The sequence below is a fragment of the Corvus moneduloides genome, chromosome 3 (assembly GCF_009650955.1).
Source record: "Corvus moneduloides isolate bCorMon1 chromosome 3, bCorMon1.pri, whole genome shotgun sequence".
NCBI lineage: Eukaryota > Metazoa > Chordata > Aves > Passeriformes > Corvidae > Corvus > Corvus moneduloides.
In genome coordinates this window covers 120474476-120501701 of record NC_045478.1, presented here as the reverse complement: position 1 = coordinate 120501701, position 27226 = coordinate 120474476, and the positions used below count along the sequence as shown (strand labels likewise).

The following is a 27226-nucleotide window of genomic DNA, read 5'->3' as shown; positions in this document are numbered from 1 at the left end:
TTTTTTCACTAATTTTCTTGGTGCAGCTGTTTATAGAATATCCTGGGCGGGCTCATTGCAGGAGACACATAATAATACAGACATCAGGAAAAAAGAGCCCTATCTTTTGTCCTCTGTTCCTCATGGAGACCACGCTGCAGTGGGGGAAGGGGATCCTCGGACTAAATCAACAAGATCCTTAATCCAGCCAGCTAGAAATGATCTGATCAACAAACTGGGAATTGCGACTTATGCCACCTTCAGCTTGTAATTGAATTTACCTGTCTCCTCTCTCCATTGCTGAATTTAAAAATTCTTTATTCGTGCTGTTTCCACACATATTGAATCTCTTCAGATTTAGCATTTTAATTCAGAACACACACACACACTTCACTCTGCTAAAACAACTGACACATTGCTACAGGGAGAAGCAGATTCTCCACAGGTCTGTTATTGATCTTCTCTTTAAATAACTCCTCACTCTGCTCAGATTTGCTCCTTGACCATGAAGACAAAGTGCCCTGAGAAACCTACTGAATCAGGAGTAGTTTTCAGAGGCAAGTACGTGTTGTGCAGACAAGAAATCTTTTACACAGGAACAAAGAGGTGGGGAACAGGAAATCATTCTAATGGAAAGTTTTTGTCCTATCTGCAATGAAATTAAACCATTAATGAACCATAGGTAAATATTTCCTGTTGGAAACAGGTCACCTAATCATGCCACTGAGAAGGAATCCCTCCTGCACCATCTCCTTTTAATGACCACCTGGTTTGAGAACAAAAGGCTGAGATTTGTGAGACTTCCACCTTTATTCCCCAATTTCAGGGACACCAGAGTGTAAAATTTAGGTCAAAATACCATTATGAATACAAACAGAGACAAACACAGATGAAAAGTTGTATTTGTCCCATGGGTCCACAAATCTTCTTGTATTATAAAAACACCCCTCCTGGGAAGCAACAACTAAAAGAAGCATTTAAAGCTGTAATTTACCACTTGAAAGGATGAAGAATTGGTCTAAGAGGACTAGAAGTGTGCATTTTGAAAGGATTTGAGTGTGTATTGGTACTCACAGCTCCTGCCTAAGCCTCCTGATCTTGGCCTTGGCGTCAGCGAGCTCCACGCTCAGGTGCTGCCGGCTCTCCGTGCGCTTCATGCCGGGGGAGCCGCACGGGGACTGCGCCGCCGACGCGTGAGGCAGGAAACGGAGACAGTCCCGCTCCTCTGACAGCTCAATGATGGTCTGGGGAAGCAGAGCACAGGCAAAAGTCCAGAGTGGCATTCACAGAGCCATCTCTGAGTGTATCATTCATATCAGACACTGGAATGGCACCAGAATGATGGAAAGGTTTTGGCCACAGAAGAAGACAAAAGCTCTACTTGCACCTCTACACCCAAAGCAAAGAGCTGCAGCTCTTGCACAGGACCATCTGGCTATCTGAAATTTTATTTTTCATTTTAAATTTAGACTTTTAAGCCCACAAAATGACCAGTGCTCAGAATGGACTGGGTAATGAATGGTGTGAATTCCTTGAAAACCACCACCTCTTGAAAATAAACGTGTATCTCTAAACAAAATTGCGCTCTTCAGTGAGCAGCAGCATCCTTAACAACTAAATAAAACATCAGACCTACAGGAACATCCCTATTTCCTCCTATAAATAAAGGGGTTAGCCTAATATGAACATCTCTTGTAGTTTAAGGTATTTTTCCTTTGTTTTTTCCTTTGCACAAAGGCATCACCGCCATCCCCTACCCTCTGTTTTACTCCTGTCAAGGCTGTGATCTGGAAAAAATGTCAAAGGAATATCTGGAATAATTGCAACACTGACATATGCACTCTACTGAGGGGCAAATCTGGGACCACCGAGATGATTCATAACTTGTAATTTTTATTAAATACAATTCTGTTCCTTGATTCTGACACGGTACAACAACTGTGCCTCATGATACGCCTGCAACACGTCCTCTCCTGATATGGATTCTGCTTTATCCCCCTCAAACCTGGACAACAGGATACAGGAATAGAACAGGCAGCTTTCAGTGATTGGCTTGCAAATTGATGGGTTATTGATTCCTGGTAAATGCAGCTGAAACAGCTTTGGATTTTCTGTTTTCAGCTACAGATGAATGTTGAAGTTATTTCACATTTCAGTTACACAGAAAATACCACCTGCTATCCTTCCTACTTTAACTTTCCTACATTTATTTAACAAATTGCACAAAGGAACTCCCTGAAACAACTTTCTGGCAGTCAGGAAGCCTTGCTTTAACATGTCAGAAGAAAATGAAACTGTTAGTTAGAAACATCCTGAGCTGCATCATCTCCAAAAAAAAAAAGATTTCTTGTATTTCTCTTAAGCACCAATCCACATCCATACCTCTGAGTGCTCATCTCTTTCATCTATAAGTCTTTTTAAATGCAATGCCATATTTTTCAGGAGAGGTTCAACATACTCTTGTGTCAGCACAATGACATCCATCCACTGCAGGTCAAACACATTTTCCTGATTATGAGTTACCTACATGGGGTGAAATGAAAGAGAAAAAACTTCCTCTTGGAATTTTAAGAGTAGAAAGGAAGCATAAAGAAAATACAGCTGCAACTCTACAGGTTAAATTCTCTATACAAGGTATGAAAATACCCATTTAAAATACATTAAATTATATGAAATGGAGGGGGGTTTTCATCTATCTGGAAGCAGCACCTTGTTCCTTCTGGCAAGGTGACAATGATGTATTATAAATTACCTACCACATACATTGATTGGAATTGTATTTTATAAATAAATTTGCATACAAAGATTCCACTAAACTAAATTTGCTGCATGTAACTAAGAAACCCTTAAAGCAACAAACTTGCTTTCTGGTACTGCTCCAAAAATATAATCCAAAAATGCTCAATCATGAAATCTTTTGGTGAATCGAGTGAAAAAATAAAAGCCTTTTTTTGCTTAGTACAACCACTCAATATGCAAATCACATACTTGATTTACTTGCCATTGAACATGTGCAGCTCCCCTTCCTGCAATACAACAGCTCATCTCAAAAAAACCCCCAATATTAAAAGCAGAAAAACCCCAAAATACCTCCTGAATATGGGCTGCAACAGCTGCTCTGGTATCAAAATCCAGACTTTGGATTCTTTCAATAAATTCTTCTTTTTTCTGACACTAAAAATAGAGACATCTATTTTATACACATTTGTATGTATAATCACAAGTATTTTCACTCCTCTTTTGTATTTCAAAGAGCTTAAACTTATAAAGCTGACATTGCAATGGTCACATGGCTAAATTATCATCCAATAATTCTGGTGACCAGTAAATCTGTAATTTATGCCATGCTACAGTAATTATAACTTTCAACACTAATTAAATGATACAAGGAAAACAAATTGAAATGGGTTAAGGAAGCGGTTTCTTGAAATTGTTACTTAGTCAAATTTTGTGGTTTATTAAAAACACAAAAATAGCTGCAGTAAGTGAATTTTCAGTGCTTTAGCATTTCCTTCCTTCCTTTACAATATCAGGTAAATTAACACTATTGAAATTAGTAACCCATTAGAAATCCTACATACACAGTTGGAGGTATTTGTGCAATAAGAGGTGTAGGGTTGTAGCCATTTTAATTGTCAGAATGTTCAGATTTTTCAAGGAATCCAGCTGTACCACCAAAGGAAGAAAAGTTTTATACCACCACCCCAAGTATTAAAATAATAAGAAAAGAGATCAGTAACTCAAAAATTTCATAGAGACACAACCATAATTAAACCTACCTGAACTGCACAACCAAGCAAAAGCAGGAGGAGCTTTTTTACTTCTTCAGTACCTGGTTCTAAGAAGAAAACAAGAAAAAATGGTAATTGTGCAATTGTAATTGGAGCTTCTTCCCCTATACCTCAGAAAACACCAGGTTTTCTCATTATTTCCATAAAATTTATGTTAACCTACTTTAGAAAACAACCAGATGAGGAAAAGCCCATCTTTCAGCTCAGTCCTTTTTGCCATTAACTGCCAACTTCCAGAGTTAACAAACACCTCAACAGCCATAACAATTTCAAATGGAAAAAAAAATTCAGCCCTTCAAAAAGCAAAACTTCAGAGTGACATTTTTAGAAGTGCTTTGGAGACCTACAATCAAGTTTTCAACGGTAATCTCGAGTATCTCAAGATAGTTACAAAAGGGCTTAAATTATCTGCCACTCCCAAGCTGGAAGAGTTTAGGTGACAAGTTCATTTAAATTCTTTCACTTAGGTGACAAGTTCATTTAAATTCCTTACAAAGCTGTATTAGATATTCATCTGCACATCTAAAAAATCAAAATGTGTTTCCAAATCTGGCCTTAAGCATCTTAATCTCCTAAAGAAGCTTAAGTTAAAGAACTCTTTACAGATTAATAAAAATGTTTCTTACTTTTTACGTTCACAATGTCCTCATCTTGCAACTAAATATAGAAATATATTCTATATCTAGAATATAAATGCCATGAGGCAAATGCTTCAAGGATGACAAAATAGTTCAGGTGTTGACTCAAGCTGCTTCTTTTGGAGGGAGCTACATAATGTGCATAATCCAAATGAACATGGAATATTTGAGTTTTTCCAGAGAGGTTTCTCAGGTAGATAAACACATTACAAAAAACGTGGACTCAAATGGGAGAATTTTAATCACTTATTCAGACTTCTTGTATCCCAAAGGCTCGAGCTGTGAAGTCTTTTATGGCAAAACAGAAAAAACATCAAGGAATGTGTCTCACCAGAAGCTGCTTCAGGTGAAGAAGGGGAATTCCACCTGTCTGGCTTATCAATAAAGGTTAACAGGAATAGTGGAACAGGAGGAATCCATGCCAACAGCTCATATCCTACATTCACTTATCCCAATAAATTAATCACACTTTTAAAATTTTTAAGTAATCCCTGAGCTCCTCTTCACTCTTCATCTCCTGACTGGCTTTCAAACGCCTGCCTGAATATTGATTCCTTGTCTCTCCCCCACATTCCCCGAAGGACCAGGGCAAAATACTGAACCAGCTCAGCTTCCCTCATCTTCTATGTTTTTCTTCCTTTTCCTCCATCAAAACCACAGAAATAGATGATTCTCTTCTACACCCTCCAAGCTGCTGCTGAACTTTGTCCCTACCCTGTGCCACCGTTTGATCCTCCCTGTGTTCACTCTTATCCCTTTCCCACCCTCCGCAGGCTTCCATCCTCCCCTGCCTTGCTCCCTCAGAAATATGAACTTGCTTTAATCTTTCCCCTTCCCCTTTGCCTCATCATTATCCCTTTGTAATTTAATTTAACATTTACAGTCACGGGCTGTAGCTGCTGTCCTCCAGTTTTCTCCTCCAACTGCCTTCCTGCCAATCAGCTCAGGAAATATTTCCTGATAAAATCCCTGCCGACCCGTTTTACCAAACCTCTACTCCAGCCTTCTCCCTGCATTTTCCTCCAGAAGCCAACTGCTTCTGGTATCTGCTCCTGCCATCTGCAGTTTGGCATCTTTCGAGATTTCTCTACTCATCATTCCTTAAGTGCAAAGGGGAAAAACTGGGAGACATCCCTGTGAAAAATCACACCTCCAGCCTAAGTTTTAGTGGACCAAATCCAAGTCTTTATCAGGGAATTGACTTTTACTCCAGGGCTTGCCTTGATGCAACCAGATTTACACAGCAAGTGTCTCCAAAGGTCACTGAGGTTTAATTTCCCTGCAACTGCCCAAAAAAAGCTTAAAAATCCATGTAGGGATGAGATCCTTTTCCAAGCTGACACAGCAAGAGCAGTCCTAACTTTCAAAGGGGAAAGGTTCTGGATAGAACCCAAAAGAACAGGTCTATCTGCTGGTTCAGTCCAAACTCTGTGACTGAACTCCAGCAGGGATCTGAAATACCTTCAAGAATGTTGTCCAAGCATAACAATTTTTCTTCCATGTGAGGGCTACGCTACAGGAAAGTCCAAATTTTCTCACAAATCCAAAAACATCCCCATAGAAGAGCAAAGCACACACCAGCAAAGGTTCCAGCTGCCAAACCACAGATCCCAGAACACAAAGATAACTCCTTAAAAATGACCAAACCATAAAATTGAATGTATACAACTGAATGCAATATTATCTCTGTGGGGTTTGATAGTGCATTTTCCATAAAATGTCATCTTATACTACACAATATTGTTAAGACATTTTCTCTCAGTATTTTGAACAGAATAAAAAATGTCAACTACAAAACAATACTATGACCTTGGGTTTTTTTAATATGTTTTTCCAGTAAATCTGGTTTCTAGGCAAATCCACGGAGTCTTTCGAAAGCCTTAAGAAAGTCTGGAATCAAAGTTACAAAAGCACAATGCATTCTGCTCTTTTGGAAAGGAAGAGACCACATTCACACTTCTTGGTGCATATGACAGCAGCTGCACATATAAAAACTGAAAAAGCTGTGACCTCGGAAGCAAAAGCAGCAATATTCAGAAGCAGAAAGTAAAAACCAAAAGAATTAAAGCAAGATACCTACAGAGATGGGATATGTGCAGATGGGATATGGAAAATACCAACATTATGTGCCCTGGGATTGAGAAGTGAGGAAACACAGATGGTTCTTCTGGCTCATGAGGAACCCCCTAGCCCACAGACACAGAAGCATGGCAGAGAAGACATCCCAAAGAAATAAAAACAGCCAGGGGAAGCTACACAGCCTGTTAGAGCAGTTCCTGACCTCTCTGCTGAGGTGTCAGAACATCAGGAGGAGAACACCTGGGACACATTAGACCCAAGTAAATAAATTCTGCCCAATCCATAGTGGCTCCATGCAGGCCAGGTGTGTCTGCTCCGTGCTTCTGGAATTGAGAGCATGGTGCAGAGATTCCCAAGTGGCTGTGGATAGTCAGCTGGCTCCACACAGGCTAATTTTCTTGGTCTGAAAATTGCAACTCTCAGAGCTGGAAGCAGAGAAGGTGGGAGCATGGAGAAGACAGTGTCAGTTCAGGGGAGAAAGCAAGAAGGTAACTGCAGTATTTTTCAGGTAAGGATGCAAGAGAAGCAGGAGAGTTTGGGGGAAGGAAAAACAAGGATTAGGAGCTGGATCAAGTGAGATGCACTGAACTGCCAATTCCCTCAGCGGTGACATAGGTAAAGAAAGGTGAAAGTGCAGTAGCTGGGAGTACATGAAACTTCAACTTTGTGCCATCAGTGGTTCCCTGGTTGCTGGGAAATGCACTCGGGCTCAGTATAAATCCTAGTGACAGCCAGGGCTGAAGCTGGGGCAGAACACATTTTTTACAGTGTGGACCCTTAGTATGGACAAAGAAAATCATTATTAAATCATTACTCATCATTATTAAACCACTTATCTGATAAAGTATTTACACAATCTTCTGCTGAAAGGCTCAATCCTATAGGAATTTTATTTCCAGTGAAATAATATAAATTATCACACCAGCATACATTTTTACCTTAGTCAAAAATAAACTTACCAGAAAAAGGATTCTTGCCAATTATTAGCACATTTGGCAAAGACATCATGATCAGCTGCTGCAAAGTCTCCTACAAAAGTTAATCAAAACATTATTTACATCATATGTACATCAACACCCACTAAAGAGAAATTAGTATTCATTAAATAGTTTAATATTTTTCAGGACTTCATGCATAGACATTCAATACTTAATTATTTGCACTCCAATTAAAAAAAATCAAACTTACAAGTTACTTCTACAAAAGCCTTGTTTTACTTGTTTGCACAATCATCTCACACAGGAAAATCCTCTTGTGGCAATGAGCTGGCTTAGGGATCTTAAGCCAAAGAGATCCCAAGTCTCAGAATGAAGCAAAACCCTTTAAATTTATTATGCTCATGTTTCCCTGACTAATGTATTGATACACATTTGTTTTACTGGCTCTAAGGTGCATTTCTATTGCAAAGGATCCATTTCCTTTATTTCACGCTTTCTTTGGTCTCACCAAAACGTGGATGTGAAAATCCCAGGGGTTTTTGCTGCAGTGACACTGGACCAGCTGTGAATATAAAGGTACAAACCCCTGTCTGCACAATCACATGGAATTTCAGCTTGGAAATGCCACACACCAGGCAGCAGCTCTGCCTATCTGTTCCATGGATTCCATCAATGGAGCTCCTGTAATGGCTGTAATCGGGTCAAATCCCCAGTCTAGACAGAGTCTAATTCTCCTGAAGCAGAATAGTCTTTCTCCTGTTCCCAGATGTTTATTCCCATCCTATAGTCAGGCTTTTTGTTTCTCCACAGTGACAGATCCATTACTATATAAAATGTTCCTACTCAAAAAAACGTATTCCAGAAGAGTCCAAGGCACACACCAGGTGTCATATTGTAAGCAAAAACCTAACACAAGTCCACTTGCTTTAGGTCTAATTGAAAAAAACCCTGTATTTCTTTAAAAACACCTGTAGAAATTATTAGCCACAGCTGTACTTGAAAGTTCCCATCAGTTAATACAGGACATTAAAATTATATCGGAATTGATTAATAGTAGACTGCAAAACATACATTCCTTCTGGGCATGCCTAAGACAAATTATAAGGAGGGAGAAAAGAGCTTTGACCTCCTCAAATATCATGAATTTCAACCAACCATGACACCTGTACTTCTCAGACTTTGATAAAGACAATTTTCAAATAGAAACAAGACATGAAGTGCACCACAGAATGCTTTAAATCAACACAAAACAGATAAAATATAAGGAATTTACTGAGTATCGATAGCTACTATGAAAGAAAATCACGTATTTTTAGAGTGGCTTTTTGTTGTTTTTTGGGGGTCTTTTTTGGTAGTACCTCAAATAATTCCATGATGCTATCATAAAGCTGATCATGTAACATAGAGCAGAGTATGAGCAGCAGTTACCAGAATATGTGCCCTGTATGGACATGATCAACTGTTTCCTTACAACACCCCTGCCTTGCTCCAGAGATGTCTGACACCTTTTCTGTCACTCGGTGTTAAAACCTCAGCACTGGGTTAGCTTGCACAAACTTTGACAGTTCATTAGCATTTATTGTACTGAAGATTTTCACATCCTCAGTCAAATCTGCTGAGTGTCACGGAAGCTCACTGGATTAAACCTTTCAAGCCCACCAAAAATTTAGAATCACAGTCCTGAATTAACTGCTGAGAACAGTTCCACACTCTTACCCTGCCAAGAAATGTACATGCTCAAATTACTGGTTCAGGACCGGAATTGTAATTCCAGAGAACAACAAAGATGACACAGGAACAAAATAAACTTGACTAATCTAACATTACACCTTAATTTTGAATGTTATATTCTGCCAGTGCGGGCTTTTTGACAAGCACATCCACAGCACTGATGCAATTATTCCCTAAATTGGGAGAAGGTTTTCCACAGTTGTAAAAACACATGGAACAAACCAGCATGGACAAGCTCACAATGAGAAGTGTTAAGAGTTAGGTTAACACACTGCAAAAATTCCAGATTCCCACATTCATCAGTGTCTGATTCCAACACAATAATATCCTCTCTCGGTACAGTGAGTGCTCTCCTGTTCCCTCCCCTGGGATCCCAGGCATCCCCAGGGAACACCCCCAGGCACGGTGCCTGTACACTCAGCTTTCAGGAGCACTCGGGTGTGAGGCTCCTGCTTCACCCCAGGCTAAGGAAGGCCTCTCAGATTGATTCCAAGGCATCCATCAAGCCCCAGCTTTCCTGCCTTGGGGAATTTCACAGGTGACAGGAACTCAACTGACCCCTCTGTGACACAGTCCATCCTTTAACACTTCCACTACCACAAAGCACAAACCTCCCTGCAGGCACGAGGGCAGTGAACATCTACACAGGCAAAAAGCAATTTTGAATTCAAAGGAGCTCTCCAGTTTGGCGAGTAAATGCCTCTACTCCTGCTAGAACACCAGCCCTTCAGTGTTTGCGTGGTCCCTCACGTGTGATCAAAACCCTGAAAGACTGGGGAGGGAAAGGGGGGAAAACTGTGTGAAACAGTTGAAAGGGCAGTTTAATATAGCTTGGACCATTGAAGGCATGGTGACTGTTTTTAACATTTCTTACATAAGAATACTTTTTTATTTTAAAAAAGCTCTAATAAACTTATTTCTATCACAAAGGTTTGGAGCAACATCCACAATCCTGAATCATCCAAAGGTACCTAAATGCCAGCAATTCTGCCCGATACTGGAGGACTTGGACTGGCGATACCATGAGGCCAGTGCAGGACAGGGAATGCTTTGTGTTCCAATAAAGATCAATCCTGTCAGTGTTTGTGCCTTCTGTTGCACCAGTTGTGGAACACTAATGCCTGGTGGAAAACGACTTCCATTAGGAAAAGGAAAAGCACATGGGCCTTAGCAGGCAACACATATATCCATGCACAGAGGCTGCCAAGGAAAGAAGGGTGGGAAGTGCTGGGAAGATGTTCTGTGGTTGGTCACGGCAGTGACAGCTGGGAATTCTCACTGCACTCGGAGTTTTGGAAAGCACACGCTATGTGTGTACCCAGGAGGAGAAGCAGACTGCAGCACAGGCTGGCCAGGATGTGTGGGGAGAGGCAGAGCAAAGGTTTTCTCCCAGGTCTGGGCTCTCCTGGCAGGAAGGAGCAGGGAAGTGTGGAAGGGCACTAAAAGCCACACTAAAGGGACGCTGGTGACAGCTGCAGTGCCCAGCTGTGGCACGTCCATGTGTACAACATCCTATCCAGCTCAGCACCCAGCAGGCACAGGAGCAGCATAAAAAAGGCATAAAACTTCAGTGGCTCTTTCACAGCTCTGACTTAGATCCTCACTGTGTTTACTACAAATTCCCGAATTCATTCTAAGCCCAGTAACTTTCACCACGTTTTTCTTACAAAAATTCCATTTACAAGACTAAATGCACATGTAATAATCTCTCTCACTGGCACAAAACTTACTTCAACTCAGAAGATACCAACCAATAGTACTTAATGTACTACAGGAGTAATTGAACACACAAAGTATCTATTCTATAAAGAGACCATCATTCATACAAAAGTGTGTTCACACCACCCTTATACCTGTAAATAGTGATAAAAAATTTGACCAGATATATAAACAACCATCCATACAAATATCTCTTGATGATCTTATTCCTGTTACCCTCAAAGCCGTAACTATAGAAAAAAGTTTAGAAATAATTCCAGGCAAAACATAAGACAACAAACAATTACTGACCTGATAGTAAGTTTTTATTTGTTTCACCAAAATAGACAAATTTTGAATCCTTAATGATGCATCATTGTTTACTTTTTTGTTTATCCTCTGATTAGCAGACTTTGGATTGCTGCAAAAAGAAAAGAAAAAAGAATACATGAAACACACACTACATTAATCTTTAAAGCTTTCTGTATAAAACAAATGGTATAGTTAATGTGCCAGCACAGCCATTCCTTGTCTTGATTACCATGCCTTGTTCTCCTCTCCACAGATCAATAAGGAGTTGTGGAAGATGGAAATAGCCTGAAATGTGTCTTCGACACAGCCAGCCAGGCCCACACTCTTGTTTGCCATCAATGCAGCCTGAAACTGGGAGCACCCACCACAATTCCCAGGGAATGGGTCTGACAGGGAAGTTTTTGTGGCTACATGATGTTATTTTACTACCATGAGGCACAAGAAACAAAATGTAATTTTTAACTTTTAGAATGATGATGAATATGAAACACATCATGCCAGCACACACTACACTATTTTAAATATATTTACAGATCGTTGAGATGCGTCAACAAAGGAGTATTAACTGGAATTTTTGTCATGTAGTGTCATATACTACCAGATTTTTCTCCAGTTTGTCTTGGCTTCAAAGAGGAAATCAGTCACTTTTTCCTTCACAAAGCAGAGAGGATCTGAGGAAATGCAGGTGAGTCACCCTTCTTCAGTACCTTGTAACACACCGAGCTATTAACACACACAGGACAGCACTACAACCATTCACTGGGATTTCTCATGGAAAACCAGGCAGAATCAAAGCACCCCCCAACAACACTCTCTGAAATGTTTAAAGATTTCGTAAGGGATGGCCAATGTGAAGTTTCTCACTTTTACAAAGATTCTTGATACAGTTGCATAATGTAACTTTTGATATTTAATGGTATTATTGTACTGTTTGATGATATTATTATCAGATAAATGAGAGCTGGCTGGGATGCTGCACTCAAAAACAAACTACCAACATCTCCCTGTCAAACCAGGGCTTCCTGCAGGGATATGTGTCTGCTGGCTCTGGTTTTATTCAACATTGTCATTAATGATTTAGACAATGGAATACAGAATACGCTTTCCAGAACAGCCACTGGCAAACTTTGGGAGAAAAAAAAATAAAAAACAACCTTCAAAAAATACTATGGCAATGGAGAATGATCCTGGGAACGTGCAAAAGTAAGGGAATTCAGTAACTCACACACAGGCGAAGGATTAGAGTCAGAATCAAATGCAGAAAGAGGAGTCATTTGCTATAAGACAAAAATGACCTGAACATTGTGTTATCATGACTTACTCTGATGCAATTTATCACTGATTGGTAATTTCACATACTCCCAGTACAAATTACATATTTTTCACTTATATATAAGTTCCCTACACAAACTTTATTTGCCTTTTACAGCTTGCTTAACTTTTAGCATATTAAATTATTTTTTAAAGACATATTTATGTCTTTTCTTCAGTTTATTGCTATCAGCATTTCCTGGCTTATAAGCACAACTGGAAATAATAGAAAAAACACTGCTGGGAAAGGAAGTCAGGTCATATAAAAAATGCACCTCCAACACAGAGACATTTTTAAAATAAAAGCAGTAGGCACAGTATCTTTTTTCTGCAATTATTATTACAAATCTAGGAAAATTAGGACAGGAGTAATTGCCTCATCCCTAAATGCTCATCACCATGTTCCTAAAAATATTATGAACAATTAAAACACATTTTAGAACATATTAGCCAAACCATGTGACTAAGATGTGACCTTGGGTTTGTTAGTTCAGCCAACCTGTAGCTGAAAAAGCAACTAAATGGGCTAAAAATAATTATGCTTTGCAGATGTAAGGACTGGACTCCTTTCTATGCTGAATTCATTCAAATTTGTTAAAATCAGAAGAGAAAATCCACAATAAATCCTGCTGACCTACAGAGATCAGCTGAAGTCTCCTATTTCTACATTCATATCTCCAAAAGGCCGATTTGGGCCCTTAATCTTCATCTTTAATCTTAATGACCATGGGATTATCTCTGGGCTTTTTCATCATCTTCAGCAGCATTTCTACAGCCACACATTTCAGATGCCTCTCCCTTTAGAGCACTCAAAACAGAGCACAGGGGTTTCCTGGATTTTGTGACAGCTCTTATTTTAGCATCAACACAAAAATTAGTGTGCAACCACAAGAACCCAAAACACAAATGTCATAAAAGCTCAGGCTTTCCATTTCCTCATTTCAAAAGCTGTACTTGGATACCGAGATTGATCCTGGATGAGCAAAAACTTTAACATTTGCATAGCACTGGATCTTCCTGACACCAGGGGATCAGACCCAGCCACCAGGCAAGGCTTGGGCTGCTTTTAACAACCTCACCTTACTCTATGACAAGCTGACTTGCTTAGTGCCAAAATGATTCATTCCTGTAGCTTAAAACAGAAAGCTGGGGTTTTTTTTGTTTTGGTTTGGCTTTTTGTTGTTGGCTTAAATTGCAGGAAGCAGTTTAGTGAGCTTGTGAATTTTTGCTGGGAAGACTTGGGCCACAGATGTGCTCTGGAACTGTATTTTTACCACTTGAAAAACTCAACTGTCCAGTTATAAGAAGCTCTGCTAGTGCAGATGACCAGCAATTAAAATCAGAACATCAGCCCTGGGACAACCTGGTGCACAGAACAAATTTATTTTAGTAATTTTAAACTTTTTCAAAAGATTGTGGTAAAGGGCTCAACAGAAGCCCCAAACTTAAAGTTCCCTTAACATTTTTCAGCAGAACTTTAAAATAGGAAATGGTAACAAGAAATTTAACCCACTGTTTTTGAGGTTCAATAAAAACAAGGTAGTGAGACATCAGTACTAACACTACTAATCTCTGTCAATCATTTTAAATTTAATTAAACATGTACCCTCAATAACTCACTGTTGGTAGTAGATTCCTTTTTTTGGTTTTTTGGTAATGAATGTCCTCTTAGCTCATTATTCTACAACCATGGGAGGTCAGTTGTCTTTGACACTTCCAATCAATAAGTGTTAGCCATGACTAGGATGAGTGACTTGGCAAGAAAATTGTTTCCAATGCTTCCCAGAGTGAAATCCTGCTTCCAGCACCTTCCAGCGCAAACAGGACTCTACCTCTGTGCTACAGTAATTGAGATCTTTCTAACCACATCAGGTCATCAAATGACTATAAACACAGACTATTTACAGGCTGCCTACTAAAATTAACCTCATGCTGAAAAGCAAATGTTTAAAACTGAGGGATTCTTCTACCAAGTGGCCTCTGTGCTGGTATTTAACAGAGCTCCCTAATCTTCAGTCACCGATTTACTTCTACCTTTCAGATTGTGTTAGAACTGTCAGGTTTGTGTATGGAACAGCCAAGCACAGGCCTGACAGATCCCTCCTCACACCACTGTTACTGAAAGGACCGCAATCAGGTCCTTCAACGGGAGATTCCTTATTTTAAAAAAATAACTAAACCCACCTTCACTCCATTACTGATAACCAGGTCTCATTTTCTCAAAGACTCCAACCTGAATGCTCAGCAGTCTCCTTAATCCACTAAACAGCATTTTAAATATTCTTCATTTAGTCAATATAGTCCATCATCTTAAGTACTGATGTCTTAATTTGTCCCTCTCAAAGAGGAAATAATACAGCAGGATGTCGGCTACACATTTCCACTGTATTTTTGTAGAATTGCATTTTTCAGGCTGGTCCAAGTCAGGGGATATTCGTTTTTTTACCAAGCACTTGAAATAACTAAAGTAATCTGATGTGCAAATACTTTTCACACAGAAAGATAAAATTCTAAACATGAACTGCCAAAACCTTGTAAGAGCATCTTTAAACTAGTTTACAGTTCTTGAAAACTAATTTATTAAATATTTCAATGAAGTACTTATACCCATATGCTGAACTGTTGAATTGTTATGACCAGTAAAATGTTTATAATGATTATATTTTTATTAATGCAAAGCAATTCTGTTTATTAGAACACATTAGGTCCAATGACACCGAAATAAACTGGACACAAAGAATTTTGAAGATAACTGGTTCCAAGACAGACCTTTATATCACAAAGCTTTAGAAAGCAGCTTTTTAAAACCGTAAGATTCTGGTGGCTACTATAAACATTTTTAAGGCCATCCATGCTCTGAACTGCTCCTTTTATGAGGTGGGGATACTGAGCTGCTTCAGTGGCAAACAGCCCGGCAAAATAGGGCAAATCTGTCTAGAAGTCAATAGGAAGCAGAGCAGTAAAAGATACCCTTAAGCAATTTTACATTTAAGAGCAACCTACTTATGACAAGATACATTAATTTCAATAGCAACAAAACCAGACAGGAGCATCTATCCCAATAATGCATTAGTTTAAAACTCCTGATTACAGAGAGAACTTCAGTGATTTTGAAATACTACCAGTATTCAGTCATGAATCACAGATTGGGACTTCATATAATCAGGGATTATGTGTCTTTAATTTTTCATTGACCAAAATCTATCAGAAATGGGAATGTGATAGCTTAATGGCCTCATGCTTAAATCTATGCAGACTGCAAACCAGTTGTGTCCTCCCTTGCCATCTGTTCCTTGATGGTACTTAATGATTAAGTCTGGTATCATAACGCACCCTAATTTGAAATATACCATTGTTTGAATGTATTTGGTGAGTTCAGTGAAATGCTACCCTGTGGTTTAGCTTACAGTAGCACAGCATTCACTTGTACAAACAAATGCTGCTTGCCTAATAAAGTTATATTTTCTGCAAAGTCCTTTTACTGGAATGCTGAGGTTCACTCTGGGTATCTGTCAAATATTTCAATAATTACTGCTAACAAAATTTTGGGATAGATTTCAAGTAATAAAGGGGCATCTTCATTATTTACTACTGGCAAGAAAATAATAAGCATGCTCAAAACATGTTTTACAAAGAGATTTAATACAGCAGCGTCCTTTTACTGACAAAACAATAAAAAAAGTCAAAATAAAATTGGGGCTTTCCCTGGAGAATAATTGGTAGATTTGACAATCTACCTTTTAGTTGTACAACACCTGCATTTCTACCCTCAAGACTGTTTGAGCAGCAGCCAATGAACAGCTGAAATGGTCACGTAGTTCTGCAGACATCTGCTCAAACATCTGAAGATATCCCAAACACTGAGATACCCCCTTTGCCACAAAATCAGTACCAATACCTCAGTTTAAGGGCACTTTGCTAACTCTGCACTTAGCAAGGATCGACTGTGTGTGCCCGAAGTTCAACAGCTGCATCCAACGTTTTCTGCCTCGTGATCATGCGAGCTTTAGGAAGCCCACCTAGCACCAAAAGTCTTTTGGCCCTTGTGCAAAACCCCACTTCCTAGGATTATGTCCAACATCATAAACTGTCAGGAGGCTGAAGCCCTATGCCTACTTAAAAATAAAAACCAATCAAACCATGACCAACTGGCCTAACCCAAACGGAGTGGCTGGTGGGATCACAGGGAGCACTGCCAAGAACGTATCCGTGGATACTGAGCACATGCAGACAGCCTCCCTCCTGCCAGCCTCAGCTCAGCCTCTGAGCGGGCTCAACTACGCAGGGCAGCTGTACGGTTCCTCAGCAGCCTGGCTGGCACTCCCAGCACAGGAGCTGCGGGATTCCTCACGGCTGAGGGTGCTAGAAGAGCTGCAGCACAGGTTACTGTGTCCTGCCCAGTAACCCCGCGTCTGCCTGCTCCCAGCAGGGATGGGGACCTGCTGCACATCACAACCTCTGCTTGGTCCCACTGCAGCAGCAGTATCAGCGTGAAGAGACATCCCCTCACATCTCTACACTCCCAGGTTTACATGTGAATGAGCCAACAGCCAGGCAAAATCAAAGTACATTCAACAGGTCTGATGACTGATCTTTAGTTTCTTCCTCCCAGGGTTTAAAAAAAAAAAAACCAAACTGAGTCCAGAACAGCCCAAATTTATTTCTGTTCTCTTTTCCCTAACAGCAATAAAGAAGATGCATGCAGATGAACAAAATGCATGAGAAAACAAGAAAGAAGGTAAAACAGTTCACCTGTCATTGACTAAGCACATACCTGTAGCTGAATCAACATCCCCCTAAAAATCCTAATTTCCAAGTTTACAGAGCAACCACTGTCTTTATCATCAAACAGTATGAAATAACTTTATTACTATTGTTTCACCTTGATCTTGACTATTCTTTTCCTATCACACTAGAAGGTAGTATGTAAAAAAAATAAAGCTTTCTGCCACAAACTGAACCTAGTGAGTCACTGCTGACTGCACCAAGTAACCTGGGTGAGCTCCCCACAACAAATCAATGGAGGTGGAGCAGCCTCTCTGCTCCACAGCTGGCAAAAGGTAATCTGGCTGCCACCAAATTAACAAGTGCCACTCACAGAAAGGAAAATCTATAGGATCTAGCGCAGCACAGAACACTTAACACTGATACACAAAATAAACACATCTAGGCATTAAAAATTTGACAATTCCTACAAGAAACATCAAGAAACGAAACTTTTTATTCAGGGAACACATGAAAACCAAAAAGTCTGACAAACACACACACTACTCCAACAATCTAAATACCTTTCAAGGGACATCTTGTTGGTTTACTTGGTTGGTTTGGAGGGGTTTTTTAACTACACACAATTTAGCAGCAAATCTCATTTGCAAAGAGAGAATTAAACTGCTGTACTTGCACCACATCACTTTCCAAATCAAACTAAACCCCAAAGGTGCCCGGGATGCAAGAGGGTACAGGCTAAAGGTCCAGAAAGCAAGGAGATGGACATGCCATAGAAGCAAAATACTAAGGATCATGAAGCCTGAAGTTTTGACTTCTACTTCAAGCACTCTCAGAGCCAACATTTTTTACTTCTGAGATGAGTCCAGATTTTCAAGACCTATTCAGTTCAGTACCAATTAACAGAGTAGTTGAGAACTACTCGACTTTGTGATTAACACCTCAAAGCAACTGACCACAGGAACGCTGCAAACATTGCCCCCCCCAGAAATCCTGTCACAACAGTAAGATCGGCTTCACACGTAAGCACACCCAGATCTGCGTCACAAGATGCAGCATGACTTGGCACCAAACATCCCAGGGCACTGAAGTGAGGAAGTGTTTTCACAGCGCACCTTGGGAGGATCACTCTGCAAACATGCGGGTATTAGTTTGGAAGAAACATCAGGCACAGCTATAAAAGAAGCAGAATAGGGCCAGCAAGTTGTCATCACTGCCAGGAAACAGCAAGCAGAGAAGACAATAAACACTTATGGCCCTGAGCAAATTACATTTGTGGAGGTAATATGCTTTCTAAGACATTGAAAATATTAATATAAGGGAAAATTACTATGTAGGATTTAAAAGCAATACATATTTATGCAGCCTTCTTTATTTAAGCTTGAAAAAAACTTTTAAGAGAAGTTTGTAAGTACAGGTTTTTTTCTTCTATCCTAACAGCACCACAGCAGCATGTACTTTGCTTTATTTGATAATCATATAACTACCAAAAATAATTTCTCCTTTGAAAGACTTGGAAAAATGTTCACTCATTTTACTCTTGACTTTGAACTTTGCTGAAGGTACAAATTCTCAAAAAAAATTAGTTACTACTTTAGACTCACAGTAGTCTGACCACAGGTAAACACCTCAGCACTGAATATTAAGAACTGCAGGAAATACTGATGTGTGATCTATCAAGTAAGATAGCACCAGAGCTACAAACATATTGCAGTTTTAGTGACTAGAAAGCTCTTCAGTTGTAAAAACAGCACCACACACATTACCACTAAGTACTTCTGGTTAGAACACCTTGACTTTAGATAATTTCCCTTCCTTAGGAAGGGAAAGAAACCCACTATAAGTAAATGACAAACAATAAAATACACATTTTCATCTTTCTCCACACCCAATTTCAGACTAGTGACAATGTAACATTTGCCTACATTCTCTCATACATCTCCTAGTATTTGTATTCTGGTTTTGCCCAGCACACACAAATACACAGCAAGTGTATTCCCAAGCTACCAGGAAATTCCACCAGACATTTTTTGCTCAGGGGCTTATTTAAGAAAAACAAAGACACCACACAGAGAAAAACTGGAACAAATATTTCCCTGCAGCTTAAACCAAGATAAAATTCTGTAATAAACCTAAGTGGACTGTCTTCCATCACTATAGGAAAGGAAGCAAGCATTGGAGTGTCTCTAAATGTGCAACACAAAGATTCACTGCATGGCCAGGAATGTGACAGACACCATTTATGAGCTCATCCCATACAATCTCCCAGCCCAAAAATACAACATCAGATAATTTTTGCTTGGGTCGAGCAGTAGCCTTGCTTCAATTCAAAGCCTTGGCATCAATTAATCCCATGAAACAAAGGGGAGGCATTTTGCAAATAGTGCTCAACAACAACTGCCTCTGGAGCATCTTCAGGATAAAGACTGGACTCTAAAACAAAGCAAACAAACACAGAGACTCTCACACAGTTAGTCCCAAATAATCTTTGACCACTGAGGTCATGTGTGCTAACAAAGCAGCATCTTGGAAAAATGTCTTGATCCCTAAATAATTACTACCTAGGGAAAAGTGGTGCATTATGAAAGACAAGGAAGGCAAGAAATTGCTATTTAGCTAAGAGAAAAAAGAGGAGGGATCAAAAATAAGAGGAACATATGAACAAACACAAAACTTACAAGTCCCTTCTTAACAGAAGAAACAAGTGAGGAAAACCCAGAAGTAAATCTCAAATTTGGCGTAGGATAAGATGAGCTTGATTTAGCACCCAAATTCAGTTAACCAGGTTCGTTTTTAAAAGAAAGATCAGAGCTGAGCAATACTTTGCAAAGGTTTGTCATGGAGAGATCCCCAGACCAGCCATGAAATCTGAAGCAGGACAGCCTTGCCACTGAAGGGTACAAGCTGATCAGCCAGGGGTCTGTAACTAACTTAAAACTCTGGATTTTACTGCTGCTGTTACTCTCATGGAGTGCTTTGAAACAGCATGTAGAATGTGAAATGCAAAATTCTCTGAAAAAGAAACTGTAAAGCCATAGTGAATGTAGGTTCTTTCCTTGACAGAATGCTTTCAATGCTGAGACAAGTTATTTTGGTATTAGATCTAAGATGGCTATTTATGGAACAGGTTGACAGACTTAATAGAAACCTCTGTATGTATTAAAAAATAGTTTTTAATTCAGTTTTTATTCCCTGGCCCAAGGTAGTAGTCTAGAGTAAGGATGGGGTAAGTAGCAGGCTATCAAAAGAAATAAGGAGACACAGTCAAAGAAAGATAATCAAGACGGCACATGAAGGAGAGGAAAGAAGTGGATGTGGACGTGTAAAGGAAGATTAGATTATTTAATTCCTAATCTTCAAATTTTGCAAGGAACAAGAGTGAACAACAGAGTAGTTTCCTGATCAGAAATAAATCCGGGTAGCCAGGATGAAGGAAGCAGACATCAGCTGTGGAAAAGAGCACAAAAGCTAACAAAAACTAGTAAAACAGAGACAAGTGAAGAACAAAAACTTCAAGCATTCCATGTTCAACCCATGCATTTTTCCCCTTTATCTATCAAAAACCCAATCAGCTCACAAGCACAGGTATCAGTCTGTGTCCACCTCACCTGCCCAATTCAGAGCTCACTGCAGGCTGATGGTCCAGTCTGAAATTATTCATCTTTACACTAAGAACTAAGTTTTCCTTTTCTCTAATCAAAAAGGTTTAATTCCAACAGTCCTGGTGTGCATTGTGCTGGACCACTTCTTAAAGAATTTGCTTCTTTACAAAAAAAGTGACTGTTACAAATTCAGCTTTTGTGAAGAAAAATCCCAGCCCTGCTGCTGCAGAACCATTCTTGGGAGCAACAACTCTCACAAATTCCAAGTGACACCCTGCACCTGTGGAAACCTGACAGAGCACATCTGGAAATGCGAATCTAATCCATGAAGTGATAAAGGTGTAGACTTAAAAATACCTGACCTTTTTCTAAAAGACATGTTCCTACTTCTGCTGCCAAAGCCGCCCATTTCCTTTTCCTCAAAACTCTTTTCCATTTCCCCACCCAGCCAGAGCCTGGCTGAAGCTGCCTCTCCCCCTTGGTGTCCCCAAGAAGGAGTTAATTGGATTGAGTGGCTGTTCCTGCACTCTTTCACAGAGCCAGCAGCTGGCTCCAGCACTGGAGACAGAGTCCAGTTTTCAGGGGAAGATATAGGCAAGCCAGAAGTATGGGCTGGCAAGCTCAACGGCTCGGAAAAAAGCAAACAACTGAAGGCTGAGAGCTCAGAACAGCAGCCAAGGAAGCTGTCCACATTCTAGGCACACACCACCAGGGTGGTGGGAGGAAGCAGGCAGCCAGTCCACCTGGAAAATTTGATGGTGTGAAAGGCCTGCTAGTGGATCCAGTCAGCAAAAAACAGTGAGAGAATGGTAAAAGAGGAAAAACCCAGGAGAGTAATAAAAGACTTCATCTTTGAAGCAGTTTTCAGCATGTCTGGATGCAAAGACTGATATGGAAAGTATCACTTAATATATGTAATTAAGACCAAAGTTATAAACGGCACACTGGGATGAAAACAGCCAGGTTTTCCAGACAGTGGATTAAATTAACTCAGTTCCAGAGTTTGGTTCTGTACATTACCAACTCTGCATACAGTCTGAGTCCAATAGTTCCTTTAAACCAGATTTACTTCCACAAACACAAAGCATAGTAAAATAGAACAATTAAAGCTAAAATACTGTTTCAAGTCTTTGTTGCTTGACCAAATATTAATGGTGGTGGTAAATGTAATGAAAGCCCCAATCTTGTAACTACTTGCAGCTGTCTCTTTTTATTCAAAGGAACCAGCAAGACTCTTGTCAGTTTGGGAACCACAGCTCATACTAGAACACTTTCAGCATTTCTTACACAATCCTATTGGAATTCAGTTAACAAATATCAGAGAACAAGACCTATCAAAAATGGAAATAAACTCCACTCAGAAAATGAGTGTTTCTGTAAAAATACTGTGATTTTTTTGGATCAGAGGCGTTTATAAACAGTATAACACTAAGACTATTGAAAAAACCTGAGGTGGTGTTAATCAGGCTCTGGAAAAATATCTCCAGGACAACTGAGTATTATTTTACTGCAATTGTACTTGGGTGTGCAACAGGTGACTAATCCATTGAATCACACTGGTTCACTGATTTCAGTACCATACACAACAGATTTTATTCAAGCCTATGAGCACTTTATAATGTTAGAAGCACTATGATGCAGAGGTCCAGTGAAGGTATGAAGTATTCCTGGTATGTTTCTCCACCTCCCTACCATGGCAGAACACCACTGCAGTGATCTCTCGTGCTCTGATTTATTTCCAAGAAGCATGACCCCTTTTTTGTATCAAAGAGCACAAAGATAAAGGCTCAGATTTAGAAAGACAGATGGGTTTCTATCCACAAGTATCAGATGCTGACTGATCCCAGCAGAAGGTAAGTAACCGGATACTTTTGAAGAATGGGACCTAAATTTAAACAGGAAATTAGAGACATTCTCTCAAGTTTGGAGCTAATATTATAAGCACTGGAATTCTCCTCAATTAAAAATAAAGTTTTAAAAATAATAATTAAATTGGCCTGCAGCATCTCCAGCAAGGAAGAGCCCTTCAGATGTAACTGGACACTGAACAGAATCTGTGCAATTTTCACATGTCCCGAAACATCCAAAAAGTCAAAGGTAAAAAACGTACAAGGAATGTGATGAATTCTCTCATGGATGAGGTACTAATAAACTCAGTGCTGATGCACCCCACAATCTCAGCACCACCAGCATCCTGCAACTATTCCAGTGCTGACTCCTCTCTTCCCTGTCTGAATCATTACAATTGTTGAAAATAAAGTTGATCCAGACAAGCACAAGGAGAAACAAATGCTGGACTGACAAACTCTCACTTGCAGATGATGGAGGGCAGGATTAACTCTTTTTTAACTGAACAAAAAACCTTCTCTAACTAACAAAGCCACTTTTTTTTTGACTGTGTAACTGTTTACAAACCATGCCTAATCCAATATTAACACTCACTTTTATGGTCACGGAATGTGTTTTTTCAACATTTGGCAAGAATAAAGTAAGTATTAAAATATATATGCAGCAGCACCTCTAACAGCCTCCACTGCCACAGCTCCTAACCACAGACCTCTAGTTCTCATGTGAAGTCACTGAGCTTTAAAAAAAACCCAAAACAAACAACCAAAAAAATTCCCCAACCCCAACATTCTGAAGAAAAACACTTTTCTTTTGAAGTCACATGACAAGTATTTTTCTGCCATATTTCCTCAATATAGAGTAATAACGAATGAAAGGAAAATAAAAGAGAAATAAAAATGGAAAACACTGGAAATAATCTATATTGGTGATTAGTTAGAGCTGCATCTTTGCAGTGTTTTTGCAAATGAAGGTGCTTAATGGGTGGATATTCAAACTGAACAGGACCAGAAGTTAACACAGGTTTCCACAGTGACTTCACCGCAGACAGGATCACACTGCAAAACATGAAACAATTTTTCCCCTATTTCAATCCTGGCACAAAACCCAAAACAAACTGAACCTTCCCAAAACACGAACAGAGATCTAAAAGGCAATTCTAAGCAGTAACCAGCCATAATACATCTCAGTTCCTGAAAGACCTTCCAGTGTAGGGACATATTTCTAAAATTAATTTTATTTGTACACCAAAGCTTTTACACACACCTCCAGTCTGAGGTAGGTTTCACTGTTCTAACTACCAAACTAGTTTTTTTTAAATTTACATCTCCAATGTGCATTTTGCACACGTATACACCCAGTGCTTCCTAAGTACAGCAATCATGGCATGGGGTCAAGGATGCACAAAGTCACAGCCAAATTCAACACACAGCACCTTAGGCATGGGAATGTTCCTTCTCCACAATTTTCCATTCTACATACATGCATCAGGTATCAATTTATACTCAGTATTAAAAAACTGACTGATAAAAGCTTAACTTGAAGACTATATTCTTCAAAATCACCTTGTTCCAGGGCCAAATTTGCCTTCCAGCTGTTGAACTATTTTATCCCATAGAAGTTCTACATATTAAATGCATGGCCACAGCTGACAATCTACTTACTTTACGTAGTCCAAGAAAAAAAAGAAGGAAGTTGTAAAATAAAAATAGTATTCTTCAGTGAAATGCATCACTTAAAATTCTTATTAAAGTGTGCCAGAATCCACTTAGGATTTTTTTTTCCAAAAGTTCCATTCCATCAAGTTTTCCAGTTTTTCAACAATAGAGTGAATATTAGAAGTGAATACTTGGGAGTTTTAGTTATACAGAAGTAGGTGACAAGGAAAATATTGGTTTCAAAAGGCTGTGCATTCACACTTAAATGTGGTAAAGTGTTGCTCTTTTGACACAGATTAGTTACACAAGCTGAACACCAAGAGCAAAAAGTTTTAAATCATTAAATATGAGTAAAAGCTATAAACGGAGCAAGAGGATGCCCATCCCTGAGCAGTGTTATTGAGGAACAGCTGCCAATACAAGCTGCTCATGCACTGATAGATGTACCCAGCCAGCAATAAGCCCATAGCTTTTCATACCTATACAGAAAACAAGATGTATTTCTCTGCAGAGACTTAAAATACATTTTAAAAAAAAAGGTATGTAGAAATCTTTGCACTAGTAACACTTTTATGATTATATCACTAGACACCTGACAAGTGTTACTCTCCAGCATGACAGTAGTGGGCAACATTCCAGTCAAAATTATGATTAACAGAGAGCCACTGTAAAGGATTTTTTCTAACAACCGGAGTTTTCAATAAACAGTTTATAAACGCATGTAAGAATGTTTCTTCTGTGGGCTGTAGCTAGCAAACACTCTACACTCACAATTAAAGCATCAGCTTTACTGCTTAACTGCTATCTACTCTAATTTGGAAGCGTGGAAAATGAGAAGGAAGGAGTTTAAGGACAGCCCTTTCACTCAGTGAACAACCCTGTTTGAGTTGCATGCCATCCTTAAGTTGCATGTCACGTGCACCAAGATATGGATTAGAATGTTATTAGCCAAGCAAATTTATTCAAAATTTTCTTTATAAGCATGACTTACAACGGGATGAACCTTTTTTATGCCTCTCAGTGGAAATCTGGGAAACTGTTTACAGTCATCCCATTTTCCAGTAACTTCTACAATGATGATTCAGCCTGTATCACACTATACATCCTGCAAATACATTGCTGGGACATTCAGCTGTGCGAGTCAGGATCTGCCACGATCCCAAGTCTCTTAACTCACCAGATGACCGTGTCAAGCACAAATGAAAGTAATTTACCAAGGTCAATATGGGGAGAGGGGGAAAAGGATTTTTCACAAGGCAGCAAAAAAAAATACAAGAGAAACAAACCCGCAAAAAAAGATAACCCCAAAGCAGCGCTTGCCCACACTCACATTTGCAGCATGACTTCGTTCAGATGCACTCCATCCACCAGTGCCACATATTCCTCCAGGTTGGTCCCATTTCCTCCAGCTAGCGGTCCGAATGTCTTCACCTGGAACAGAATCAGCAGCAGCACCGTGACACCAACGCCACCTCGCTCCCTGCCGCAAGGCTCTTCTCCTCAAACAATGAGCAAAAAAGCCCAGGAACGAGCGAGGGGAAAACGAACGCTTACCCAGGTGACAAGAGGGCTCGACATGAACTGCTCCAGAAGGGGTGTGAAGATCTCGTTCTCCATTTTACAAAAAAATGGTTAACATCAATGCAGCTCCTCTGACGCAAAAAATAAAGGTAAGTCCTTCACTGCAGCAACTCTCTGGAATGCTCCAAGGATTCAGCTGGAGTGAGTGAACCCCATTTTTACCGAGCGATGCAATAGCAACAAAAGTCAGTGCGCTGGCAAGCGGGATTTATCTTCCTCTTTCAAGAAAAAATGCATCTGAAAGTCCATCTACGCGATTTTCAGCCTTTCCATTGATGCCTCTCCCTTCCTACATAGCGAAGGGGTGGAAGGAAGGAAGGAAAGAAAAGAGGGAGGCTGCCTAGCTACTGGGATTCTGCATCAGACAAAAAAAAAAGAGAGGAAGGAAAGATCTGCTTCAGCAGCGGCAGCGCCGCAGAAAGGAAGGATTCCAGCGAAACTCCGCAAGCTCATCCTGCCCCTTCCCCACACAAAAAGCCCCAACCCCGGGCGAGGGGAGCAGCGAGGGCAGCGACCCCCGCCCCGCTCGCAGCCAAGCCCCCCGGGCTGCGGCTGCACCAGAGCCCCGCTGCCCCCCGGTGCAATGGCACCGACAGGGAACCGGCCCCCGGAAGGATCGGGGGCTATTTTAAATCAGTTCCCTTTTCTATCCCTTCCCTTTTCCACTAAACTACAACGCCAGAGAGCGGCAGGACCAGCACACGCCGCCCGGCCCTGCAGCCTCGCCCTTCCCCCGCGCTGGCCGCTCCCCTCAGGCTCCGCTCTCCGCTCTCCCCTCGCCGTTCCCGGAGCGCCTCCCGACCCCTCCCCAGCTGTTCTCCTGCCGCTCCGCCACCGCTCCCGCGGCACCAGCTCCGCTCCCCACCCCCCTCCTCCCGATCTGCAGGGCCACCTCGCCTCAGCCAGCGCGGCCGCGCCGCATCGCTCGCCTCGTCCTCTTTCCCTCCCTGCCTCCCTCCCGCTCTCCCTTGCCCACGGGCGGCTCCAGCGCGCGGATCCCTCCGCCCGGAGCCGGGTATCCCTCCGCCGCCGCTCGGGGATGGCGGCGCGATTAGAAAGGGGCGGGGCCGCAGCGAAACCGCTGCAGGACTCGCGCCTGGCGCGCGCGCGCGCGAGATGCGGCTGCGGTCGCCGCTCCGCTTGAGGCGTGAGGGGTGGAGATCGTCGTCCCTTCCCCGCTCCGGGAATAAAGGTGCTCCTGAGGGAGGAAAATGCTCTTCCAATGCCCCTTGTGGGGGAATAAAGGTGCCCGTGAGGGAGATGCTCTTCCATTCCCCTCTTGGGGAATAAAGGTGCCTGTGAGGGGAAAAGTCGGCGCCGGAGGGATATTCTCCATTT

At 40.7% G+C, this 27226-nt stretch overlaps 1 protein-coding gene across 23 annotated transcripts in view; it reads right to left on the bottom strand.

Annotated features, from left to right (window-relative positions):
• The window catches only part of CCDC88A (coiled-coil domain containing 88A), a 65101-nt gene extending 38235 nt beyond the window's left edge, over positions 1 to 26866 (bottom strand). For 3 of the 23 annotated variants that reach the window (XM_032103804.1, XM_032103815.1, XM_032103803.1), the window contains exons 1-8: positions 25862 to 26692; positions 25638 to 25738; positions 11167 to 11275; positions 7447 to 7516; positions 3759 to 3817; positions 3070 to 3153; positions 2362 to 2502; positions 1054 to 1223 (exon numbers count right to left, since the gene is read on the bottom strand). In XM_032103804.1, the coding sequence (XP_031959695.1) occupies positions 1054 to 1223; positions 2362 to 2502; positions 3070 to 3153; positions 3759 to 3817; positions 7447 to 7516; positions 11167 to 11275; positions 25638 to 25738; positions 25862 to 25924 (797 nt within the window). In that variant the 5' untranslated portion in view covers positions 25925 to 26692. Of the gene's footprint in view, positions 1 to 1053; positions 1224 to 2361; positions 2503 to 3069; positions 3154 to 3758; positions 3818 to 6689; positions 6847 to 7446; positions 7517 to 11166; positions 11276 to 25637; positions 25739 to 25861; positions 26695 to 26780 lie in introns of those variants that run through there. The other 20 variants (XM_032103807.1, XM_032103818.1, XM_032103810.1 and 17 more) reach the window with 11 other exon arrangements.
• Between the last annotated feature and the right edge of the window lie 360 nt (positions 26867 to 27226).